The 21,105-nt window shown below is 36.0% G+C and overlaps 1 protein-coding gene across 1 annotated transcript in view; it reads right to left on the reverse strand.

Annotated features, from left to right (window-relative positions):
• Window positions 1-10,806, reverse strand: part of ena (ENAH actin regulator enabled) — a 15,556-nt gene extending 4,750 nt beyond the window's left edge. The window contains exons 1-8 of the mRNA XM_013322946.1: window positions 10,005-10,806; window positions 3,521-3,686; window positions 2,367-2,522; window positions 1,883-1,986; window positions 1,158-1,314; window positions 777-910; window positions 147-234; window positions 6-68 (exon numbers count right to left, since the gene is read on the reverse strand). Coding sequence (XP_013178400.1) covers window positions 6-68; window positions 147-234; window positions 777-910; window positions 1,158-1,314; window positions 1,883-1,986; window positions 2,367-2,522; window positions 3,521-3,686; window positions 10,005-10,489 — 1,353 coding nt within the window. The 5' untranslated portion in view covers window positions 10,490-10,806. The remainder of the gene's footprint in view (window positions 1-5; window positions 69-146; window positions 235-776; window positions 911-1,157; window positions 1,315-1,882; window positions 1,987-2,366; window positions 2,523-3,520; window positions 3,687-10,004) is intronic.
• Between the last annotated feature and the right edge of the window lie 10,299 nt (window positions 10,807-21,105).

A 21,105-nucleotide genomic window follows, 5' to 3' on the forward strand; every position in this document is an offset into this window, starting at 1 on the left:
TTTACCATGGGGGGTGGTTGTGGCGCGGCTGGTGGTGTGGGGGGTGCCACTGGACCTTGCATTGGACCCTGCAGACATATACAAATTATTTAAGCACGAAAATAATACTTATCTGTAAGAGAAAAGGTATTTCAAAATGAATTTACATTGGCAGGCGCGGGTAGATTCTGGTGTGGGGGCACGGGGGGCGGAGCAGTGGCCGTTGACAGCGACATGTTGGGAGGCATCGGAGCACTGTAATATTAATAACAACATATATTACTACTATTCAATTTAAATGAATGAATCAAAGGGAATAAAGGACATCCTTTTCTAATTCTCCCTACATCAGATCCAGGGTAAGCGAGAGTCCAAGGGACCGCGCATATAAAGATTTGTCTGTAAACCGTGGTTCTTGCTTATTTAAATCATCCAGCGAAAGTGGACAATGGCTATCTCTTATAAAAGTTTCTCGCTTATTTCATCTTATATATAAAATTCTCGTATCACAATGTTAGTTACCATACTCCTCTGAAAAGACTTGACCGGTTTTTATGATATTTTATATGCATATTCAGTAGATCTGAGAATTGACTTATATCTATTTTTTTAATACAAATAGAGTAGAAGGCGACACCTAGAAATATTATATTTTGGGAAAGGAACAAAATTTGAGACCCCACAAACACACTTCAATTAGGGGGTCTAAGTGTGACTGTGGGATCCCAATCCATTACCCTATGTATATTATGTGTGAAGTACAAATGTATGGTGAATGTTATGTATGCATGAGATACCTGCTGGTGCGGTGGTGTCCGGGCGGGTGGTGCGCATGCGGTGCGTGCGGCAGAGTGTGGGCGGCGGGCGCGGCGTGCGGAGGCGGTGCGGGCGGCGCGCTGTTGCCCGCGCTCGCACTCTGAACCACCACCTGCTGTACACAGAATATTTACCCTTCCTATATGTCCCCTCCTCTGTCAAATCCCCTTTCCCCTCCTATAATTTCTTAATGAGAAAATGGTAGGAAAAGTTGATTCAAATTAAGATGGATGGAGAGTTTAATGTAATCGTATTTTATCTTATATTTTAAACTAATAATTATACGTAGTTCTTTGAATAGAGGTGTTGCGCCAGTACACCGACACAGTGTCGGATTTTCTTCCTAACAAATTAGTAATTACCTGATGATGTTGGTGCGGTGCATGGTACTGGCTGGGCTGGTGGTACTGCTGAATGGGCTGGTGGACTTGTGGTGTATGTTGTATGGGATTGTGTTGTATGTGAGGAGCGTGGTACTGCGGCTGTTGCAGCATCGCCGCGTCCTCTCGTGTCATTGTTCTGGAATATTAAATTTTTTTTTATAATATACGTGCCATAAACTCAATTGCCCTATTCGTTATTTAGTCATTAAGAAAGACCCTAAGGGTTACTATTAGAAGTCAGTTAATCAGAAGTATTAACAGTGGGTTTCGGAGACCAAAATTCTGTTTAAAACCTGTTTTGTCAAAGATAATAACGAGGATGACGATATAAGACATTATACAGAGATTTTAGTCCCAGAAACCAATGGTAAGTATTAAAAGTCAATATTAAGGGTTTGCTTAAGTGACCATTAAATTTTTAATACACCTAAGTGTTACGAATATTCATATTAACAATTTGGTAAATTTCTTTAGGTTCATTATTCTAAATACTATTTTTATTTCTAGTTCTAATACTCACCGTGGGTTTCTAGAGTCCAAAATCTCCCTTTAATACAGTGATTTTGAAGTCGGAAACCGACGGTTAGCTATTTAAACTAGAAAAGTAGTCTAATAAAGGAAACGTTATGTTTCTCCGATAATCTAGTCATATTTTAACTACAAAGCAATATAGACCCCCAAAAGCAAGCTACGACTATCCCCACCTGTACCCCATGTCCTCATCGTAGTGGGCGTGGCCGTTGTATGCGGGCGGGTTGGGGGGCGCGGGGGGCGGGGCAGAGTTGTTTGTCACTTTGTTCGCCAGAATCTGTAAGGAAAATTGATTATTATGACATAAAATAAGGTTTAAATTCAATTGATATGACTAAATTATAGAATTTTTTTTCTTCAGAAAGTTTAGATGGATGGATTTTTGTTACAAGTTATCTCCAGAACGGCTCAACGGATCACCATGAAATTTGGCATTAATATAGAAAATAGTCTAGAAGAACATATAGCCTACTTATTATGTCTTTTAATTCGCGTAGACGGAGTCGTGTGCGACAGCTAGTTACACTTTTTTCTTTATGAAAACACATAACATAAACACTTAGGAAGACAACAAAATAATGCAACGATAGTTACGTGTCGTATTTAAACACATGACTTTAAAAGTCCGTACTCTTAAACACTAAGCTACTAGCCTACCTCAAGAGTATGCATCATAGCCCTCGCAAAGCTGTCAGCGTCCTCGCGACAGGAGAAGTTGAGACCGTAGACCTGTCGCGCGTCCCGCCATTGGTGGAACGTGGCTGTCGCCTGATTGTACTTGAGACCGCGGACTATGCCACAGTTTATTACTACCTGGAATCATACAAACAATTAAGAATTTTAAATGGGTTATTAAGTATTTGCTTGTGTCGAATTACAACTCATAATTAATATTTAAATTTCTAAAGGTTATTTTATTTAATACTCATCGTCAGTGACTCAGTGGTCAAGCTGCAGGTCCTGGGTTCGAATCCCGCCATGTACCAATGTGTTTTTCGATTTCCGATTTACATATGTGCATTTATTCGACGTTATTACGGTGAAGGAAAACATCGCGATGCTGCAGATATCTGAGAAGAAATTCAAAGATATGTGTGAAGTCAACCAACCCGCACTTGGCCAGCGTGGTTGACTATGGCCTAGTCACCCCTAACTTAGGGTAGGCTCTGATTCCCTCGGTGGGAACGTATAGTGAACTTATGAAATTGGATTAAAATTAGATTTATACTTTGCATATCAGATTTTTAGTATATTTTATAAGTTTAAACCGTTGACTGTTAACTTTTAATTAACTTAAAAAAGTTTAAAAAGAAATCAATGTTCTTTAAAAGGTAACTATAGGAAATCCTAATACCATAATGAGTGTATTCAGTACAAGGACGTCTACTGATATATTTCTTGAGAACGTACGGCTTACGACATCATTTCAAAACCTATCAAATGCGTATATTTTATGTTGTTTAGAAAGTATCACTTACAATGATCTTATCATCATCATCAGCTCACTAGTTGTCCCCACCGAGGGGCTCGGAGCCTACCCTAAGTTAAGGGTGATTAAACCATAGTCCACCTCGCTGGCCAAGTGCGGGCTGGTTGACTTCACACATATGTTTGAATTTCTTCTCAGATATGTGCAAGTTGCATCACGATGTTTTCCGTCACCGTAAGGACATCGGATAAATGTATATATGTAAATTGTAAAACACATAGGTATATGACAGGATTCGAACCCAAGAGCTGATTGTAAATCAAGTGTTTAACCCTTGAGCCACCAACGCTATGTTGATCGTAGTTTACGTAATTAATGTTACCTCATGATCGTTTAGTTTCCTGCCGACGACGCGAAATGTGTTATGCTGCGTGTGGTGATAGATGTGGACCTTGGAGAGGCCCGAGCTGGAACCTGAGGGTATCCAGCGTTTCGCATGATCGTCGTATACCATCACTGACGCCCGAGCGCTGCTTATCGATTGCTCGCTGGAACAAAATAAAACATTTTTTATATTAGAGCCATTTTAACAAAAATGAATATTCGATTGCTTTTATTAATATAAGTAGGGTTTAAAATTAATAATGACGAAGTTTTGTATAATTCGATGATAATCAATCCCCGGGTTTCTGAAACAAAAATCACACCACAAAGAAAACGATAGTTTTAAATGGAGATTTTGAACTCAGAAAACCACAGTAAGATTTTTGGTAATTCTTATGAATAGTATAACGTGGGATTAAAGGTATATAGTGGGTTGAATTTACATAACATTGTTACATAATCTTTAACCTTTAAACGCCTTCGCAGAGTTGACCTTTAGGGCCTGACGGGTTTCGCTTAATTTAAGTAATACTTGACCACAAATATTACATCGATCACATGTTTACGTTACCAATTGCTTTTATAACAAAAAAAAATGATAAATTTCCAGAAATAAAAGAATATCGCGAACTTAAGTTAATCTTGCTAATATAAATGCGAATGTTTAGATGAATGGATGTTTGTTTGAAGGTATCTCCGGAACTGCTGCATGGATGTTGCTGAAATTTGGCATAAATATAGAACACTAGCTGTTGCCCGCAACGCCGTCTATTTAAGTTTTGTTTTTAATTCCGCATGGACAGAGTTGTGAGCAACAGCTAGTTCATATAAGTGTAGATATATAGATGAATAAATAATAGTAATTCATGTAATTTGTAAATAAAATAAACAGTCAACAAAATTTTATTTGAAACTGTGTATATCTCTGCGATGTTGCGTCTGTCTACATCAGTGGTTCCCAAACTTATTTTGTCTACTGCCCACTTTAACTTCAAATTAAATTAATTAATTACTGTGATCTATATATGTATATTAACGGATATTTCTATACGAAACTTTTACCCGCAACTTGAGACCTGCAGCGCCCACAAGGGGGCGTTATCGCCCACTTTGGGAAAGACTGGTCTACGTTATGAATCATTTTGTTACTTGTTTCTGTGTTACGAAATCGAACCTGAGATTGTTTTGTATGCAAATTTGCGAATGTAAGCCGCACTGTCACTTTCTGAACTACCACAGTGTTGTAAATTATCTATATATATATAAAAGAAAGTCGTGTTAGTCACACTATTTATAACTCAAGAACGGCTTTACAGATATGGCTGAATATTGTTGAGGAGGTAGCTTCGGTACAATAGTGCAGAACGGCTGCATAGATCGCGCTGTAATTTGGCATACGTATAGAACATCATCTGAAAGAACACATAGGCTACACTAATTAAGTTTTTTTTTATATCCACGCGGACGGAGTTGCGGGCGACAGCTAGTATTGGTATAGATTTTAATTCCGTATAAACGTAGTCGAGGGCAAAAGCTAGTTTGCAATAATCATATGTAATAGTGACGTGCCTATTGCATAGATTAATAATTCGTTTATAAAGTTTTTTTTATAACAGAAGGGGGCAAACGAGCAGCGGGAACACCGAGGTGTTCAACGACGCCCATGTACATGAGCAATACCAGAGGAACCGCAGATGCGTTGCCGGCCTTTGAGGTGATGATAAGCTCGCTTCTTGAAGGACCCTAAGTCGTAGCGGTTTAGAAATACCGCCGAGGACAGACCATTCCACAACGCTGCTGTGCGAGGCAGGAAGTTTCGCGCAAACCGCACGGTTGTGGATTGCCAACCATCGAGTTTTTTTTTTAATTTAAAACAGCGTACAGTTTGTAGGAATTTTATTAGTCATGTGAGAATAATCAACTACACACAATATAACAAACTCAAGTGATCTCTGATAAAATGATTGATGTTATTTACAACAATTTATCTATTTTAGAAATGTTGTGTGAACATCTGATTCAATTTTCAATGAAATCATTGAATTTCAATGACCGAAAGAGAAAAAATATGTCAATACTAGCTGTCCTAATTAACCTTCCCTAGACCTTCACGAACATTTCAAGAATAAGATAAATAGCCTAATGGTTAAGGGTACGGATTTCCGATCACAAGGTCGGGGGTTCGAATCCCGACATTCGACTATTATCGTAAACCATATCCTAGCACAAGCTTAGAGCTTATTTGGAATGGTTAAAGAAATATTAGTAAATTTACACAAAAATCTGCTAATATTTTACAAAAAAAAAACCGTTCGGCCGTTCTCGAGTTTTAGCGAGAATAACGAACAGCAATTGATTGACTACTAGCTGTCGCCCGCGATTCCATAGGCGGAGTATTAAAACACTAAATTAGTAGCCTATGTGTTCTTCCGGACTATGTTCTACATCTATGCCAAATATCAGCGAGATCCATGAAGTTATAGAGATACTTTTTAACATCCATCCATCCGTACATCCAAACATTCGCATGCATAATATTAGTAAGATGATCAGTTTGAGCTTTAACTTCAATTATAATACTGAGGTTGTCGTAAGGAAATGTTTTCTTGCATAAAAAGTTCTTTTACAAGTCAGTTGTGATGTACTTCATATCTAGTTTTAGACATTAATAGCTATCGCCTGCGACTCCGTCCGCGTGGATATAAAAAAAAACTTAATTAGTGTAGCCTATGTGTCCTTTCAGACTATGTTCTATACGTATGCAAAATTTAATCGAGATCCGTACAGTCGTTCTAGAGATATCTACAAACACCCATCCATCCACATCACATCCATCTAAACATTTATAATATTTGTAAGTTAAATGCAAAGCAGCTCTTCAAGGCATACATTCGAAAAAGAGTGAATAAATAGTATCCTATGTCCGTCTCCTGGCTCTAAACTACCTCCTCAACAATTTTCAGGCATATCGGTAAAGCCGTTCTTGAGTTATAAATAGTAACTAACACGTTTTTTTATATTTATATAGATTACTTAGGATCATTTTTTGCGAATGGTGCGTTTCATTACTAAGTCAAGTCAGATTAGTGAGGGGACATAAACGTTGACATTTAAGGCTAGTGTTGCACCGATACAGTCAGTGTCGGATTTTCGAATATTAGAAATCACAAATACTTTTTTTAATAACGCCTTTATGTATAAATTATTATAGCAGTCGTCATCATCATCATCATCATCATCAGCTCACTATATGTCCCCACCGAGGGGCTCGGAGCCTACCCTAAGTTAAGGTATAGCAGTCATAAAATAATTAAATTCCCAATTGAGTTGTACACAGTTATCCGACTTATTGTTTTAGTATAAAGAAATAGGGGTTTCATAATGGTATACTTTTTATATTCCAGGTAAACGGACAATAGCCCGTCCAATTGTTCTGTATAGTTTCACTTCGCAGTAAACATTGACTCTGTCCAGGTTTTTGGTTCAAATCTCGCCTACGGTTTGATGTATTCGCGTAAACTTTAGTTAGCTTGCACAGAGTAATACAGAGAGTTTAGACAAATCTTTTCATGATTGGAATTAATTGGTTTTTTAAAAGATTTCACAAAAAATATATTTTTAATAAATTTAAACTAGACTTTAGTATAATTTAAGTTATTGCTTGTTATGAATGAAAGCTATATTGACAAAGGTGTCTTGATATTATAAATCACTAGCTGTCACCCGCGACTCCGTCCGCGCGGGATTAAAAATACATGTTGGCCGATTCTCAGACCTACTCAATATGCTTACAAAATTTCATGAATCGGTCAAGCTGTTTAGGAGGAGTATGGGAACGAAAATTGTGACACAAGAATTTTATATATAAGATAATAAACTTGCTATCACCCGCGACTCCATCCGGGCGGAATCAAAAAGACATAACCTATGTGTTCTTCCCAACTATGTTCTACATCTATGTCAAACAGATAGATCCATGCAGCCGTTCTGAAAATACCTTCAAACAAACATCCAAACATTTGCATTTATAATATTAGTAAGAATTAATCAAAAGTTTTGTACAGTCTATCTATTAAATACTCTATGCATCCGTTAAAGATGTTAAACACGTGTGGGCAGAATAAACAATTGAATACAGTAAGCGAATATAAAAAAAAGACTTCATAAATATAATTTTGGACTGTTAGAAAGTCGTGACGTCATAGTTAAAGGTCTGTATAACAAAATAATAAACTACTATAATAACATTCTTCACTTCATAATTTTAGGGCAAGACAAAACAAGCAAAATTGTTAGGTAATTTGGTAATGTACTGCATCCTGAGGACTACAGAATTATGATAAAAGCCTACTTAAATACCCTTTAATATAAGAAGTATGAATTTAATAAACTTATATAAAAACGGCTAAACACTCACGTATATTCGTCCGGTGGCGGCACCGACTAGTTTCGAGCCCATCGGGGGCCCTTCATAAGTGTGAGTGGGATTGGTATTATTTGAAGATGAAAGGCCCACGATGGGCTCGAAACTAGTCGGCGCCGCCACCGGACAAATATACGTGAGTGTTTGGCCGTTTTTATAAGTTTATTATAATGTGTTACGAAAGTTTGAACAATTTAATATGAATTTAATCTTACTAATATTATAAATGCGAATGTTTAGATGGATGGATGTTTTTAAGAAAGTATCTCCAGAACGGGTGAACGGATCTCGATGAAATTTGACATACATATAAAACATAGTATGGAAGAACACATAGGCTACTATTTGTTTCTTTTTTTTAACCCCGCGTCATATATAGCCAGTTTTATCAGCCAATTACAGTAAAATAGTCCAAGAGCTGATTAAATCCATAACATAAACCTTCACAATATGTAAACATCAATATAAAGAACTTAAGCTTAAGTCGAAAGAGCAAAGTTGTGCAGCTTATAGAAAACTTCCGAAGCGAGGTCAGATAACATTAACTTAACTTAGCGTAATGACGACCTTATCTTAATAGTTAAGTCGATTTATTTTTATCATGAAAGACCTACTGTTTGGGTTTGTTTAAATGTCTTGAGTGAACAGAAGAGCCTTTGGATTGCCAAAGAGGCTTAATCTAGACTTCTAAAAGACCTACTCAAGTTTTTTTGAAACCTGGGTTTGGATATGTAATTTATTTCAAATCAAGGCTTAAATAAATTAAATGGATATCTTACTTCATACTAATATTATAAATGGTAAAGTTTGAATGGATGGATGGATGTTTCAAGGTATCGCCAGAACGGCTGAACGGATTTATTTTATCTTGGTCTTGAAATGTTCGTGCCGGTCTAGGGAAGGTTTAAAAGGTGAAAAAAATACAAATAATTGCCGGGGAAACGTGCATCCTCTCCTCCGTCAATTAAAGATAGGCAACGCATATGCAATTGCGTATGTCTATGGGCAACGATCACTTCGCTATTTCAGCAATTTCTAGTGGCTACTCGCTTGTTTATCACCTTATGATATATAAAAAAAAATCTGCACGATGTAACACTGTTTGAGACAGTCCTGAACAACACATCCATTTTCGCACCATAAACCTTTGTTAATCACCTTTAAATCTTAATGACCTAATGGTTAAGAGTACGCGTTCCCGATTACGAGGTTGGGTATTCGAATCCCGCCATTCGACTATTGTAAACCAAAAGCTTAGTTGGAATGGAACAAGAAATATTAGTAAATTAACAAAATTCTGCTAATATTAAAAAAAAAGCATCATGACTACAACATTATGACGTCAATAAAAATCTATTTAAAAAGGCATACTTAAGTTTTTAAAACATGAAACAAAGAAATGACTGGGAACTAATTAGACTAATATTTTCATTGGAATGTCGCATAGATTATAGTATTATAGAATTCCGAGAAATATGTTTTATTTCACATAATAATGGATCATTTGAGATACAGGAAAAGGTAATACTTATTACTCATAAGCTGTTATTATAAAATAGCTATCGACCGTGACTCTGTCCGCGCGGGATTAAAAATATACGTAATAAGTAGCCTATGTGTTCTTCAAGACTATGTTCTACATCTATGCCAAATTTCAACCAAATCTATGTTGCCGTTTTAGACACCTTCAAACATCCATCTAAACATTCGCATTTATAATATTAGTAAGATTTTTAGTTTAGCTTTTGCCCGTGGCATACATCTAGCTATAATTTTTTTGTCTAAGAAATTGTACACGTCTCGATATAAATATAAAATACTAGCAACGATCATATATTAATTGATTACTAAGGGACTGCTTAATTAACAATTAAAGTATCCTGAATGTGGCAGTATCTTAATAATATTATAAATGCGAATATAAAAAGGATGGATGTCGGATAGAACGGCTAAAGAAATCTCTCTGAAATTTGGCATAGTCTGAAAGAACACATGCTATTAATTCAGTTTTTTTTTAATTCCACTTCCTCGGACAGCTATTAATAAAATAAAAACTTACTATGCCCAGTAGTCTTCCCATTTATCCTTCGTAGAACCATATCCACGTGGTAGAGTTGATGTTTTTCCTTTACCATTGAGAGAAGATGACGACACTCTTTTATCCGACATATTGAACAGAGAGAGTCTCTGAACTGGCTCCGAACGGAAAGACTGGAAGGATATTTGTGATACAGCATCATCAGATTTCAAACTACTCTGCGATCCACGTAAACTTTCGTAATGTTTTCTTTCTTCTCCTGGAGATTTGTTCTCACTATTCATCCTTGTTAAAGGTGGTCGTGGTGCTTGACGACGGTACACAAAAGTATCCGATTTCATTGTGTTCTTCTTCATAGGTTTTGGTGATTCTTGAACATTAATAACGGATGGTATTTTAGACTCTTTTTCTAAATCTATTTCGTGTTCCAATTGATTTTGTACGTGTGCTAACATTTCTTCTAAATCACCCAAATCGGGGTCCAAATTCATTTTGACACGACGCATTTTTTAACTGCACTTAACTGTTAACCGATGGGTATTGATTGTTTATACTGACACGAATTCCGGTAATAAAAAACTGGGGTACTGGGACACGTGCGCGCGCGCCGACGGTCGGCGCGGGAATGAGATAATCTGTGCCTGTCAGACTACGAACGTTATCATGACATCCGATAACTGGTCCTTTTTAAAATGAGTACTGATTTATTGTAAAGTGGATTAACACTGCATGTACAGTCGAGGACATTTATTTCCTACCCATTTAAATATGACTTTTATAATGCAATTATATCAAAAACTTGTTAATGCTACATGCGTGGAAATTAAATGGGAAGTGAATTTATTTATCTACAATAGTCTTATCATGCCCATAACTCACTTAAAAAAAAAAACAGAGAATAAAGTATTGTATACAAAAGTCACGCGCGACTCCGTCCGCGTGGTATTAAAAAAACTTAATTAGTAGTCGATGTGTTCTTCCAGACTATGTTTTACAGATTTCAGCGAGATCCATACAACCGTTCTGGAGATACCTTCAAACATCCATCCGTCTAAACTTTAGCATATATAATATTAGTAAGATATATCTATCTGCAATTTCTGTGACCAAATCGATTGTAAAATTATTTCCTGTAATAATGATTCATATTTCATATGACACACGGTTTAATATCGAATGACGTTGTTACCAACTAGGTTAGGTATTTTAAAAGGAAAGTCGTTATTTCCTTTGCTTAAGCGAAATACTTATTAATAGGACAAATGAGAGAGGTCTGCACTAGTTGCAGTAAAAAGTTGTATTATGAAAGTACTGAGTTATCATTTCAAATTGCATTTTAGATCCTATTCCTTGGATGATAAAGTTCAATTCACTTTAATAAAGATTTTAGTGATGTAACAAAGATTTCAAATAATAATGAAAGGGTCTTTAGGCTTTTTTAAAAAAGATTTTTAGTAACCAGTTCTTTTCAGTTTAAATATTTGGTTTAAAAGAAACTAGTTATCTTTTTTTTTAAATAAGATCACAACATGTTTCCTGTATGTTCCAGTAATGTAAAAATACTATTCTTACTAATATTATAAATCCGAATGTTTCGATGGATGGATGTATGTTTGAAGGTATCTTCAAAACGGTTGCATAGATCTCGCTGAAATATAGCCGGTAGAAATTAGTCTAGAAGAACACATAGGCTACTAATAAAGTTTATTTTTATTTCCGCCCGGACAGGGTTGCGGGCGATAGCTAGTGATTTTATAAAACTAGCCATATGGCTTACCAGAGATAACTGTAATCAATAGCGAAAAAGGGGGCTTGCGAATACTAATAATTTATAATATAGGAGAGTTGAAGCGAGGATTTTGGTTTTTACTCGAGCGTGGCAGTTAAACATAAAGAAGGAAGGAACTTTGCACCCAATCGAGTACACCCACAACACATGAAAAATGTAGAGCCGAGCCTTTAAGCCGAGTTTAAAAAAACTATAATTAAAAATAACTGGCACGTCAGTTTGAGACAGAGAAAAAAATTAAAAAAAAATTGTATATCGTTATCAGCAAAACAATTGTACCATGTTTACTCAATTATTTTTTCGATAGATGTTATCGATAAAAACATTAAAAAAGTATTTATCCTTTACAGAAGATAAATTAATTCCTCTCGCATTCACATCCAAACATCTACATAGATTTCGGTCGTTTATATTTTATCGATATTTATTTAAAGTACATCACTAGTTGCGCGTACGCATACAGGAGTGACATCAGACAAGTATTATCTAATTGTTACATGTCCCTAATGTACAGATCTGATTTAATTGGGTTAAACAGAATGTTGATTGATCAATTTGCATTGTACAATTGTAAATACATAATATATAACTTTAGGTACATAATCATCAGCTATACGTCCCCATTGAAGATCTCGGAGCTTACCCTAAGTAAGTGACTAGGCCATAGTCAATGTTGACCCAGTGCGGGTTGACTTCATACATCATTGAATTTCTTTGCAGATATGTGCAGCATCACGATGTTTTCCTTCACCTTAAGAACATCGGATAAATGTACATATGTAAATCGAAAAACACATTGGTACAAGGCGGGATTCGAACCCAGCACCTGCAGATTACAAGTTAAATGCTTAACCCCTGAGCCACCAACGCGCTATGTTTAAAATTCTTATAATATTGTTTAAAATTATATACGTATTAAAACTTCGTTTTAGGACAATTAACAGTTTATATTAACCAAATATTTCCTTCTTCCTTCAATAAGAAGTTAAATGGATTAGTTATAACCACCGAAGCGTACCTTCCTTGGTTTTTTTCCTTCCAATTTGTAAAAACTTACGGCATTACTATAAAATTAAGACAATGTGACAAGTACATTTCAGCTTAAATATACGTTAACCTGCAATCAGATAATAGCAACCGATCAAGATCGAGGTTCGGCCCTCTCGGGCACCCTGGAATCGGAATGCTAAACGCGTAATGAGTGACAGCCCAAGCCGAGGTCTCGGGGGCCCTTAAGACCAGTCACTCCATGGAGCGTCCACTATGAGCTCGGTGACCTCCCAATCCGTTAATAATAACGAAGTAACAGCCCGAGCCGAGGCTCCTGAGGGAGCCCGCGAGTCTTGTTACTCATAAACGAGATTCAGGCTAAGCGCCACCTGCGCTCGGCCACCTCAAGCCCTGTGAAGCTGTAAATGTCTCGTCAAGGCAAACAGTCACTGACTACTTAGTCACAAAAAACAAATACGTTAACCTTTTTATACCGTGACTTAACTCGTAATATTCGACAAATCATGGCTATAGAAAACATTATGCGTAGATTTGCTAAATAATTTCTTGATCAATAAATAATGAAATACTTAAAAGTAGTGTATACATATTTTTAGTGAAACATATAACTACTTTGACGTCCATAATATCCTTCAGCGGCGTTCAAAAGGTTAACACGTGTTTAACTAAAAAGTGTGTAAGTATATATATTAGGATAATACAATTAACATTTACATTAAACAGGCTTAAATACTCTAGCTTTTAAAAAAATATTCTGTTACGTTTAACTGTAGAAAAATGTTTTTTTTTTTCATCAAAGTGCCTCGATTCTATTGAAACAAAATAATTAGTATAAAGCCAATATAACGTTTAAAACATAATATTTCCTAGGACCTGTATTCGTTGTTTACATTTAAGCCGTTTCCCTTCACGTTTGTAAGATGGTCGCAAGAAATGGAATTAAAACTCGATCGAGACTTTCTAGCGGTGACCTGGGAGATAGGCGCGATTTCTCCGCACGCCTCACGAGGATTAATTCTGAACAATATTAAACGTAAGGTATAGTAAGGTTCAAACTTTATGTTAGTGCCATTTTCATAGCTCACTATACTACCCTACTGAGGGTTTGGGAGCCTATAAGTTATGGGTGACTATACCATAGTCAACCACATAGGCCCAGTGCGTTGACTTCACACATATCTTTGAATTTCTACACAAATATGTGCAGCATCACAATGTTTTCCTTCACCGTAAGAACGTCGGATAAATGTACATATGTAAAACGAAAAATAATTGGTATATGGCGGGATTCGAATACAGGACCTGCAGATTACATGTCATGTTTACAAGGCCCGTTGTATGATATTTTATTTAGAGGGCGATTCAATAATGTTTTTCACTTCGTTATATGCATATTAAAATAATTTATGGTACTCTAGGATCGAATATTGATTTCGTCAGTAAGAGGCAATTAGATTTGACATTGAAACATTTAAATAGTCTAAAGGTCTCAATAGCAATGCATAACACGTACAAGAAATCCCCTTCGGATTCCATTGCGTTTTTTGTATCCTTAAATGGTGTAATACTAACAAGGAAAATAGCAATGTATCAACAAGTTTAGGATTATATCTTGCTTTTATGAGAAAATGAAAAAGACGGACAATATATTTTTGTGAAAACACACCGATATGTTTTTCAATTTTACATTTACATATTGTTTGGAAGAAAATCCGACACTGTGCCGGTGTACTGACGCAACACTAACCTTACTAAACTATCAATAGTTCCTCAAGGTTTATGTCCCCTCACTAATCATTCTGACACTTGACTTTGTAACGAAAGCGCGCCATTCGCGACAAAGGATTCTAACTAAAAATGTCTGAAAAAATGTACGTTTATCGACATTCTTACGGTGAAGGAAAATATAGCGATGCAGCACATATCTGAGAAAAAAATCGAAAATTTATGAAGTCAACCCGCACTGGGCGAGCATTTATGACCTAGTCATTAACTTAGGGTATGCTCCGAGCGCCTCAATGGGGAAGTACTAAAATGAATGAATGAACAATAAACCAAAGGTTTATAGCCGGTCCATATATAGTGAGTTGTTTTATAAAATATTTTAATCAAGTCCTCATAGGCACACTTATCAATAATTACGCCATAACTTCCTGTGTACTGAGTTCGTTCCCGTTATGATAACATTGTATTGCAATTGACACAACATTATTGTAGAATACGAGTTGTCGCCTGCGACTCCGTCCGCGCGGAAAAAAAAAACTTTATTAGTAGCCTATGTGTTCTTCCAGACTATGTTCTATATGACAAATTTCATCGAGATCCGTTCAGCTGTTCTGGAGATACCTTCAAACAAACATTCATTCATTTAAAACTAATTAAATAAACAATTATTCACTAAGTAACGGCCACCAAGTATATAAAAAAGACATATAGTAACCGACATTTCACTAAGCACGTAGTTACCAAGAGTACTCTACCATCCGCCATGCCAAGCCCCTCATAACTTAGTTCATAACTTACAAAAACACCGGATACCGGACGTCACAGGAAGTTGCCAATAACGCACTCGGCTGCTATTGGACGACAATTAAATATGTTCATACTGCGTCAACCGATGCGTACGGGATAAGCCTTGACACTTATACAGGTTAAGACTAACGAACTTTGCGGATGATTGCACAAGTGTTCCCTCGACTCAGTCACAAGGCGATGTGATGGGACGTTGGGTTTTAGTGGTTATTCCACCACCCTCACGGCGCCGGCCAGTTCCATATACCCATGGAAACGGGAGGGATGCGAAAATGCATTTACCAACGTAAAAAAAGAACAAACTTCAGAAAGGGAAGACGTTATACCAGCTAAACTGCGGCTAGACATAGTGCATTCGCTTCAAATTGATTCCATAACGATCTTCAAAAATATATAAAATTGACCATAACTTTTGATAAGTCACGTCATTGTCACACGTCAGTTTCATAAATTTTTGAGATTCGTTATGTATTCGAAGCGAATGCACTTTTTCTAGTCCCACAAATCTCTATAAATGGATTCTATCGCGCCTGTTGATGTTACGTGACAATTAATCCTATCTATATTATTAATTCAAATCAACACCACTGCTACAAACCGCTACCATCAGCGCCAAAATGGTGAAATTCAAGTAGGCACAAAATTCTATGTCTGGTAGCCAGTCCATTGATAGAGGTTTGACCGGCTGTCAGTGTGTGAAAGAGAGAGAGAGAGAGAGAAAGAGACGTTAAGACTTTTCTATCGTATACCTAATTCTCGCCACTTCTTCCACAATTTGAACGAATGTATGACTTGATTAGATGAAATTGTAAATTATGAATTAAAAACTTTTCTAACCAATTAACAAATGAAATTCACAAAAAAAACTATTATTAAAATTAAGAATAAAAATGTCTGTTAATAAAAAGTCTACGAGATCCGACTCGAAGGACTAAAACAATGGACTGTATAAAACCTCAAGCTTTCAATCTGCACATCGCAAATTGAACCTTTTGTTATCAAAATAAGAACTACCTTTAATTGTCTACCACAATTTATAGATACAAGTATCCTCGAAGTTTAAAATTCAACTTTATTTCGTAGGTCATAAGGATCATATTTTAAAACTAGCTTTCTTTCAACCGAACAGTCACTTGAATTTTATAGAGCTTCCAAACTTATCCAGGGAGATAATTAAGCTACTTTAAAAAAAAAGCAACCTCATGTCAGAATTATAAAGAATAAATTGAGTAATGAAGATAATTCTGTTTTTTATAATATATTGATGAAATGGCAAATGTTCTCATCGATTTCGTTCTTTTCTGGACTCTCTCTCTCTCTCTCCCTAGCTTGCATCCCACAAGGTGCCACCACCTGGTGGCGCATTGGAAAAGCTGACCCTACGGTCAGCTTTCCCAATCCGCCTCTTCCACTTCGCTCTGTCCATGACATTTTCTTCTGAGACTTAGCACTCACTCATGTCTTTCATTACTACATCTTTCCATCTCGTTCTTTTCTGGACAAAAGTAGTAAATGTCTTATTTTTGTAATCCTTTTAAATATCATTTTTTAAATTAACGTTAATGGCTATCTCTAGCATAAAACCGTCCAATAATACGAAATTATTAAATAGATAAATAGTTTGTAAAATTGTAAATATACTAGCTGTCGCTCGCGACTCCGTCCGCGCGGAATTTTAAAAAAAACTTTATTAGTAGCCTATGTGTTCTTCCAGACTGTGTTTTATATGTATGCCAAATTTCAACTAATCCGTGCAGTCGTTCTGAAGATACCTTCAAACAAACATCCATCCATCTAAACATTCGCATTTATAATACTAGTAAGAAGTAAGATATATAAAATGCTCGTATCACAATGTTAATAACTATATTCCTCTGTATTGGCTTGACTGATTTTTATAAAATTATATATGCATATTTAGTAGGTATGAAAGCTACTATTTCTATCCGCACGGATGGAGTCACGGGCAACAGCTCCGTATAAATCTTTACAATCAGGAAACGAGACAAAAGCAATCACCGCTGTCCACCCCATTTGTAACGCATTCTAAACCGTATCGAAGTCCCGGGGACTCATCTCGTCAGTTCCTTTCACAAGTTTTTATATAAAGAAATACTAACATTCCAATGCCAAGATCAATCTGAACCGAGACGAGTGTTGCTTGTTCATTGCATGGGAGTAAACTTCGATTTGATATTAAAATGGTGAGAAAATAGTGTGATATTTGGTAACAAGAAAGTGCATTGTAATCACAAAACTACACAAGACTAGCTTGATTAGGTTCGATCACAGAAACTATACTAAGTGATTTGAACGACTCTTATTACGACCGATGTGCTATAGTCTTGTATTTTACGACTGTTATTAATGAATAATAAATTGCACCTTCACGCGTTTTTGAGAAAGAGAGTCTTGACAGACATACGGACGGACAACAAAGTGATCCTATGAGGTAAGGAACCCTAAAAACTAATTATATATGATTTTAAAGCTTTTTACGAACCAGCTATGTCACCTCGCAATAAAATATATAAAAATGATATAAAATAAATAATAACCATTCAAGGACAAAGTGACGTAAACATATAAAATGATTCAATGAAACGGCAAAATAGAAATGAGGTCATAAAGTGATATGGCGCCTTTATAAACAAGGTTTAATTAGCTATCACAGCCCTAAAAGGACGTCCGCTCCGTTCCGCCGCCAACGCATGAATGACTTTAAGTGGATATCAGTTTAAAATTGGGCGTTGATTTTCATCTACCCACGTGTTATCTAAAACAGAAATGCGTTGGTGCTGACACAATGGATAATGGAAGTTATGTTTTTATTCTTATAGTAGCTATCGTCCGCGACTTAATAAGTAGCCTCTGTATTTTTCCAGAATATTTTCTATATGTGTGCCAAATTTCATCAAAATCCGTTGAGCCGTTCCGGAGATACCCTCAAACAAACATCCATCTAAGCATTCGTATAATATTAGTTAGGAGTACTAAAAACAAATAGTTCTTTTTAAGAATATTAGCTCAAACTAGGAAGTTTAGTCTAATAATGTATTTAATGGCTTTATTTATAGTAATTACAAGTGTTATGTAGTAAACAAAAGCATCCAAAGTAGATAAAGGTCATCACTTATGTGTCAATCACCACCCCAGCGACGCATCCAGGAGTGGCCCGATCAACTCTGCCTGGTCGTTAAATGAGCAGTAACCTTAAATAACCTTAATAAAATACCAATTGTCTTGTCATGTCAATAAAGAAAACAAAAACCTTGACCGCATTACGTTACGGATACATTGTGAATAATTATATATAATCAGACATACATACGGACGGATCGATTTTGTGGTAACAAACCGCAAACAGAGGCGTAACATCGACCCTGACAATGCTTCTAGAGTTTAAAAATACAATTGTTAATCAATCAAATAAAAATTTTATACGATTTTCATAGATGGAATATATATTATAAACTAGTTGTATCCCGCGACTCCGTTTTCCCGGAATTAAAGAAAACATAATTAGTAGCCTATGTGTTCTTCTAGAATATGTTCTACATCTATGCCAAATTTGATCAAGACCCGTTAATATTCCGAAAATACCTTCAAACAACCATCCATCTAAACATTCGCATTTAAATAATATATTATTATAGTATGATATATTAAGGCTAGACTACGCTATAAAATACGCTATCCTTGATAAATTTAGTCATAATTAACTCTATATTAAATTAATTTTTTTAACAATATATTTTAAAACGTCGTGGGAATTTCCTGCGACAAACGGCACTCCCATTTAATTTCATAGAGGGCCGTTCCACTTCTCCGTAATGATATTGAGCGCCACGACCTGAGCTTTCTTTTTAATTACAATTTTTTTTCATTCAATTCGAGAGATGATTTAAAAAGATTAAAATCTGACTCAGTGACACGGTTACCGACCGAGTTTTATTCTTCTGATATTCCTAGTTCTACTGTATTCAATTATATGTATTTAAATTTTTAACAAGCTGTAAAATTAACGATACTTCCATACAAATTTTCACCCCCCTCTTTAACCCCTTACAACCCTTTTTCCGCGTTAAAAAGTAGCCTATGTTCTTTCCCAGGCTCTAGACTATCTGTATACAAAATTTCATTTAAATCGGTTCAGTCGTTTTTGAGTGAAAAGACAAACAGTCAGACAGACAGAGTTACTTTCGCATTTATAATATTAAAAAAAAAAGGATTTTATTAGGTTATGCTAAACAGTTTGCTGATAGTATTAAATTGCTATTTAAGGTTGGTTTATGATGAAAAGAGATATATTGACGTCAAATTCATCATCAGTTCACTATACGTCCCCACTGAGGGATTCGGAGTCTACCCTAAGTTAGTAACTAGGCCATAGTCAACCACGCTAACCCAGTGCGAGTTGACTATGTTTGTATCTCTTCTTAGATATGTGCATCACGATTATTTCCTTCAACGTAAGAACATCGAATAATTGTATTTATGTTAATCGAAATTCGATCGAATCGAAATCGAAAAACATTGATACATGGCGGGATTCAAAGTCAGGACCTGCAACAACTGAAGATTCATACATCGGGAGATAAATGCAACGAAAATAAAATAAGGAGCCAATTAAAATCTTTTATGTCTCGTCAGTACTAAATATGTATCGTCAATAAATCAATACAGACAGACACACGTATACTATGTATGTATAGGGAAACACAGGTTGTTTACGAACGTGCCCTTATCACCTCCCTTCGCTAACCGAAGTTCTGTGAACATAACATCCTAATTACTTGCCAATAATGATGTGCTTAATATCGATAATTTAATAATTATTTTCTTGTTTTTTTTTTTGGAAGCCATCTCGATATATTTAAAAGGTCCTACTTTTTAATGTCATGTACTTGACTTGCAATCTGCAGGTCCTGGGTTCGAACCCCGCCATGTACCTTTTTCGATTTACGATTTACATATGTAAATTTATCCGACGTTCTTACGGTGAAGGAAAACATCGTGATGCAACCTGCACATATCTGAGAAGAAATTCAAAGATATGTGTGAAGTCAACCAACACTTAGCCAGCGTGGTTGACTATGGCCTAATCACCCTAACCTTAGGGTAGACTCCGAGCCCCACGGTGAGGACGTATAGTGAGCTGATGATGATGATGATGATAATGACTTTTTCTGATGATGAATAGAGATTTCACTTTATATCTGTATTGAAATAATTGCGGCCAAAAGCCTTAAAAATACTTGGAAGTATTCATAGCATTTTTATCATTTGACCAAACAAATTTTAACATATCGATATCGATACTATAAATTTATCGATATTTATCCTTGTTTTCCCATCACTGTCCGTAGTTTGACCGAATATTGAATTTAGGACGCAATTTATTGATGTTTTGATACGGACAAACAAACAGTTAATATGTAGATAAAGGTCAATAATTAATGCATGTAAGATTTTACTTAGGATGTTTATGTTGCTTTCAGCACCCGAGCTTATTAATATTATAAACACGAATATTTGCAAGTATTGATGGATTTTTGTTCGCACAACGAATCTCCATTTAATTTGGCATAGATGTAGAACATAGTTTGGAAAAGAACATTGGCTACGATTTAAGTGTTTTTTTCATTCCGAGCAGAAGGTATCGCGGGCGACAGCTAGTTTGTGTGTTTTCTTTCAAACCATAAAGTTACATCATCAGCTCACTTTACGTCCTCACTCGGAGCTTATCTAAAGTCACGTGTGACTAGGCCATAGTCAACCTCGCGGGCA

The sequence above is a fragment of the Papilio xuthus genome, unplaced genomic scaffold (genome assembly GCF_000836235.2).
Source record: "Papilio xuthus unplaced genomic scaffold, Pxut_1.1 DF825783.1, whole genome shotgun sequence".
NCBI lineage: Eukaryota > Metazoa > Arthropoda > Insecta > Lepidoptera > Papilionidae > Papilio > Papilio xuthus.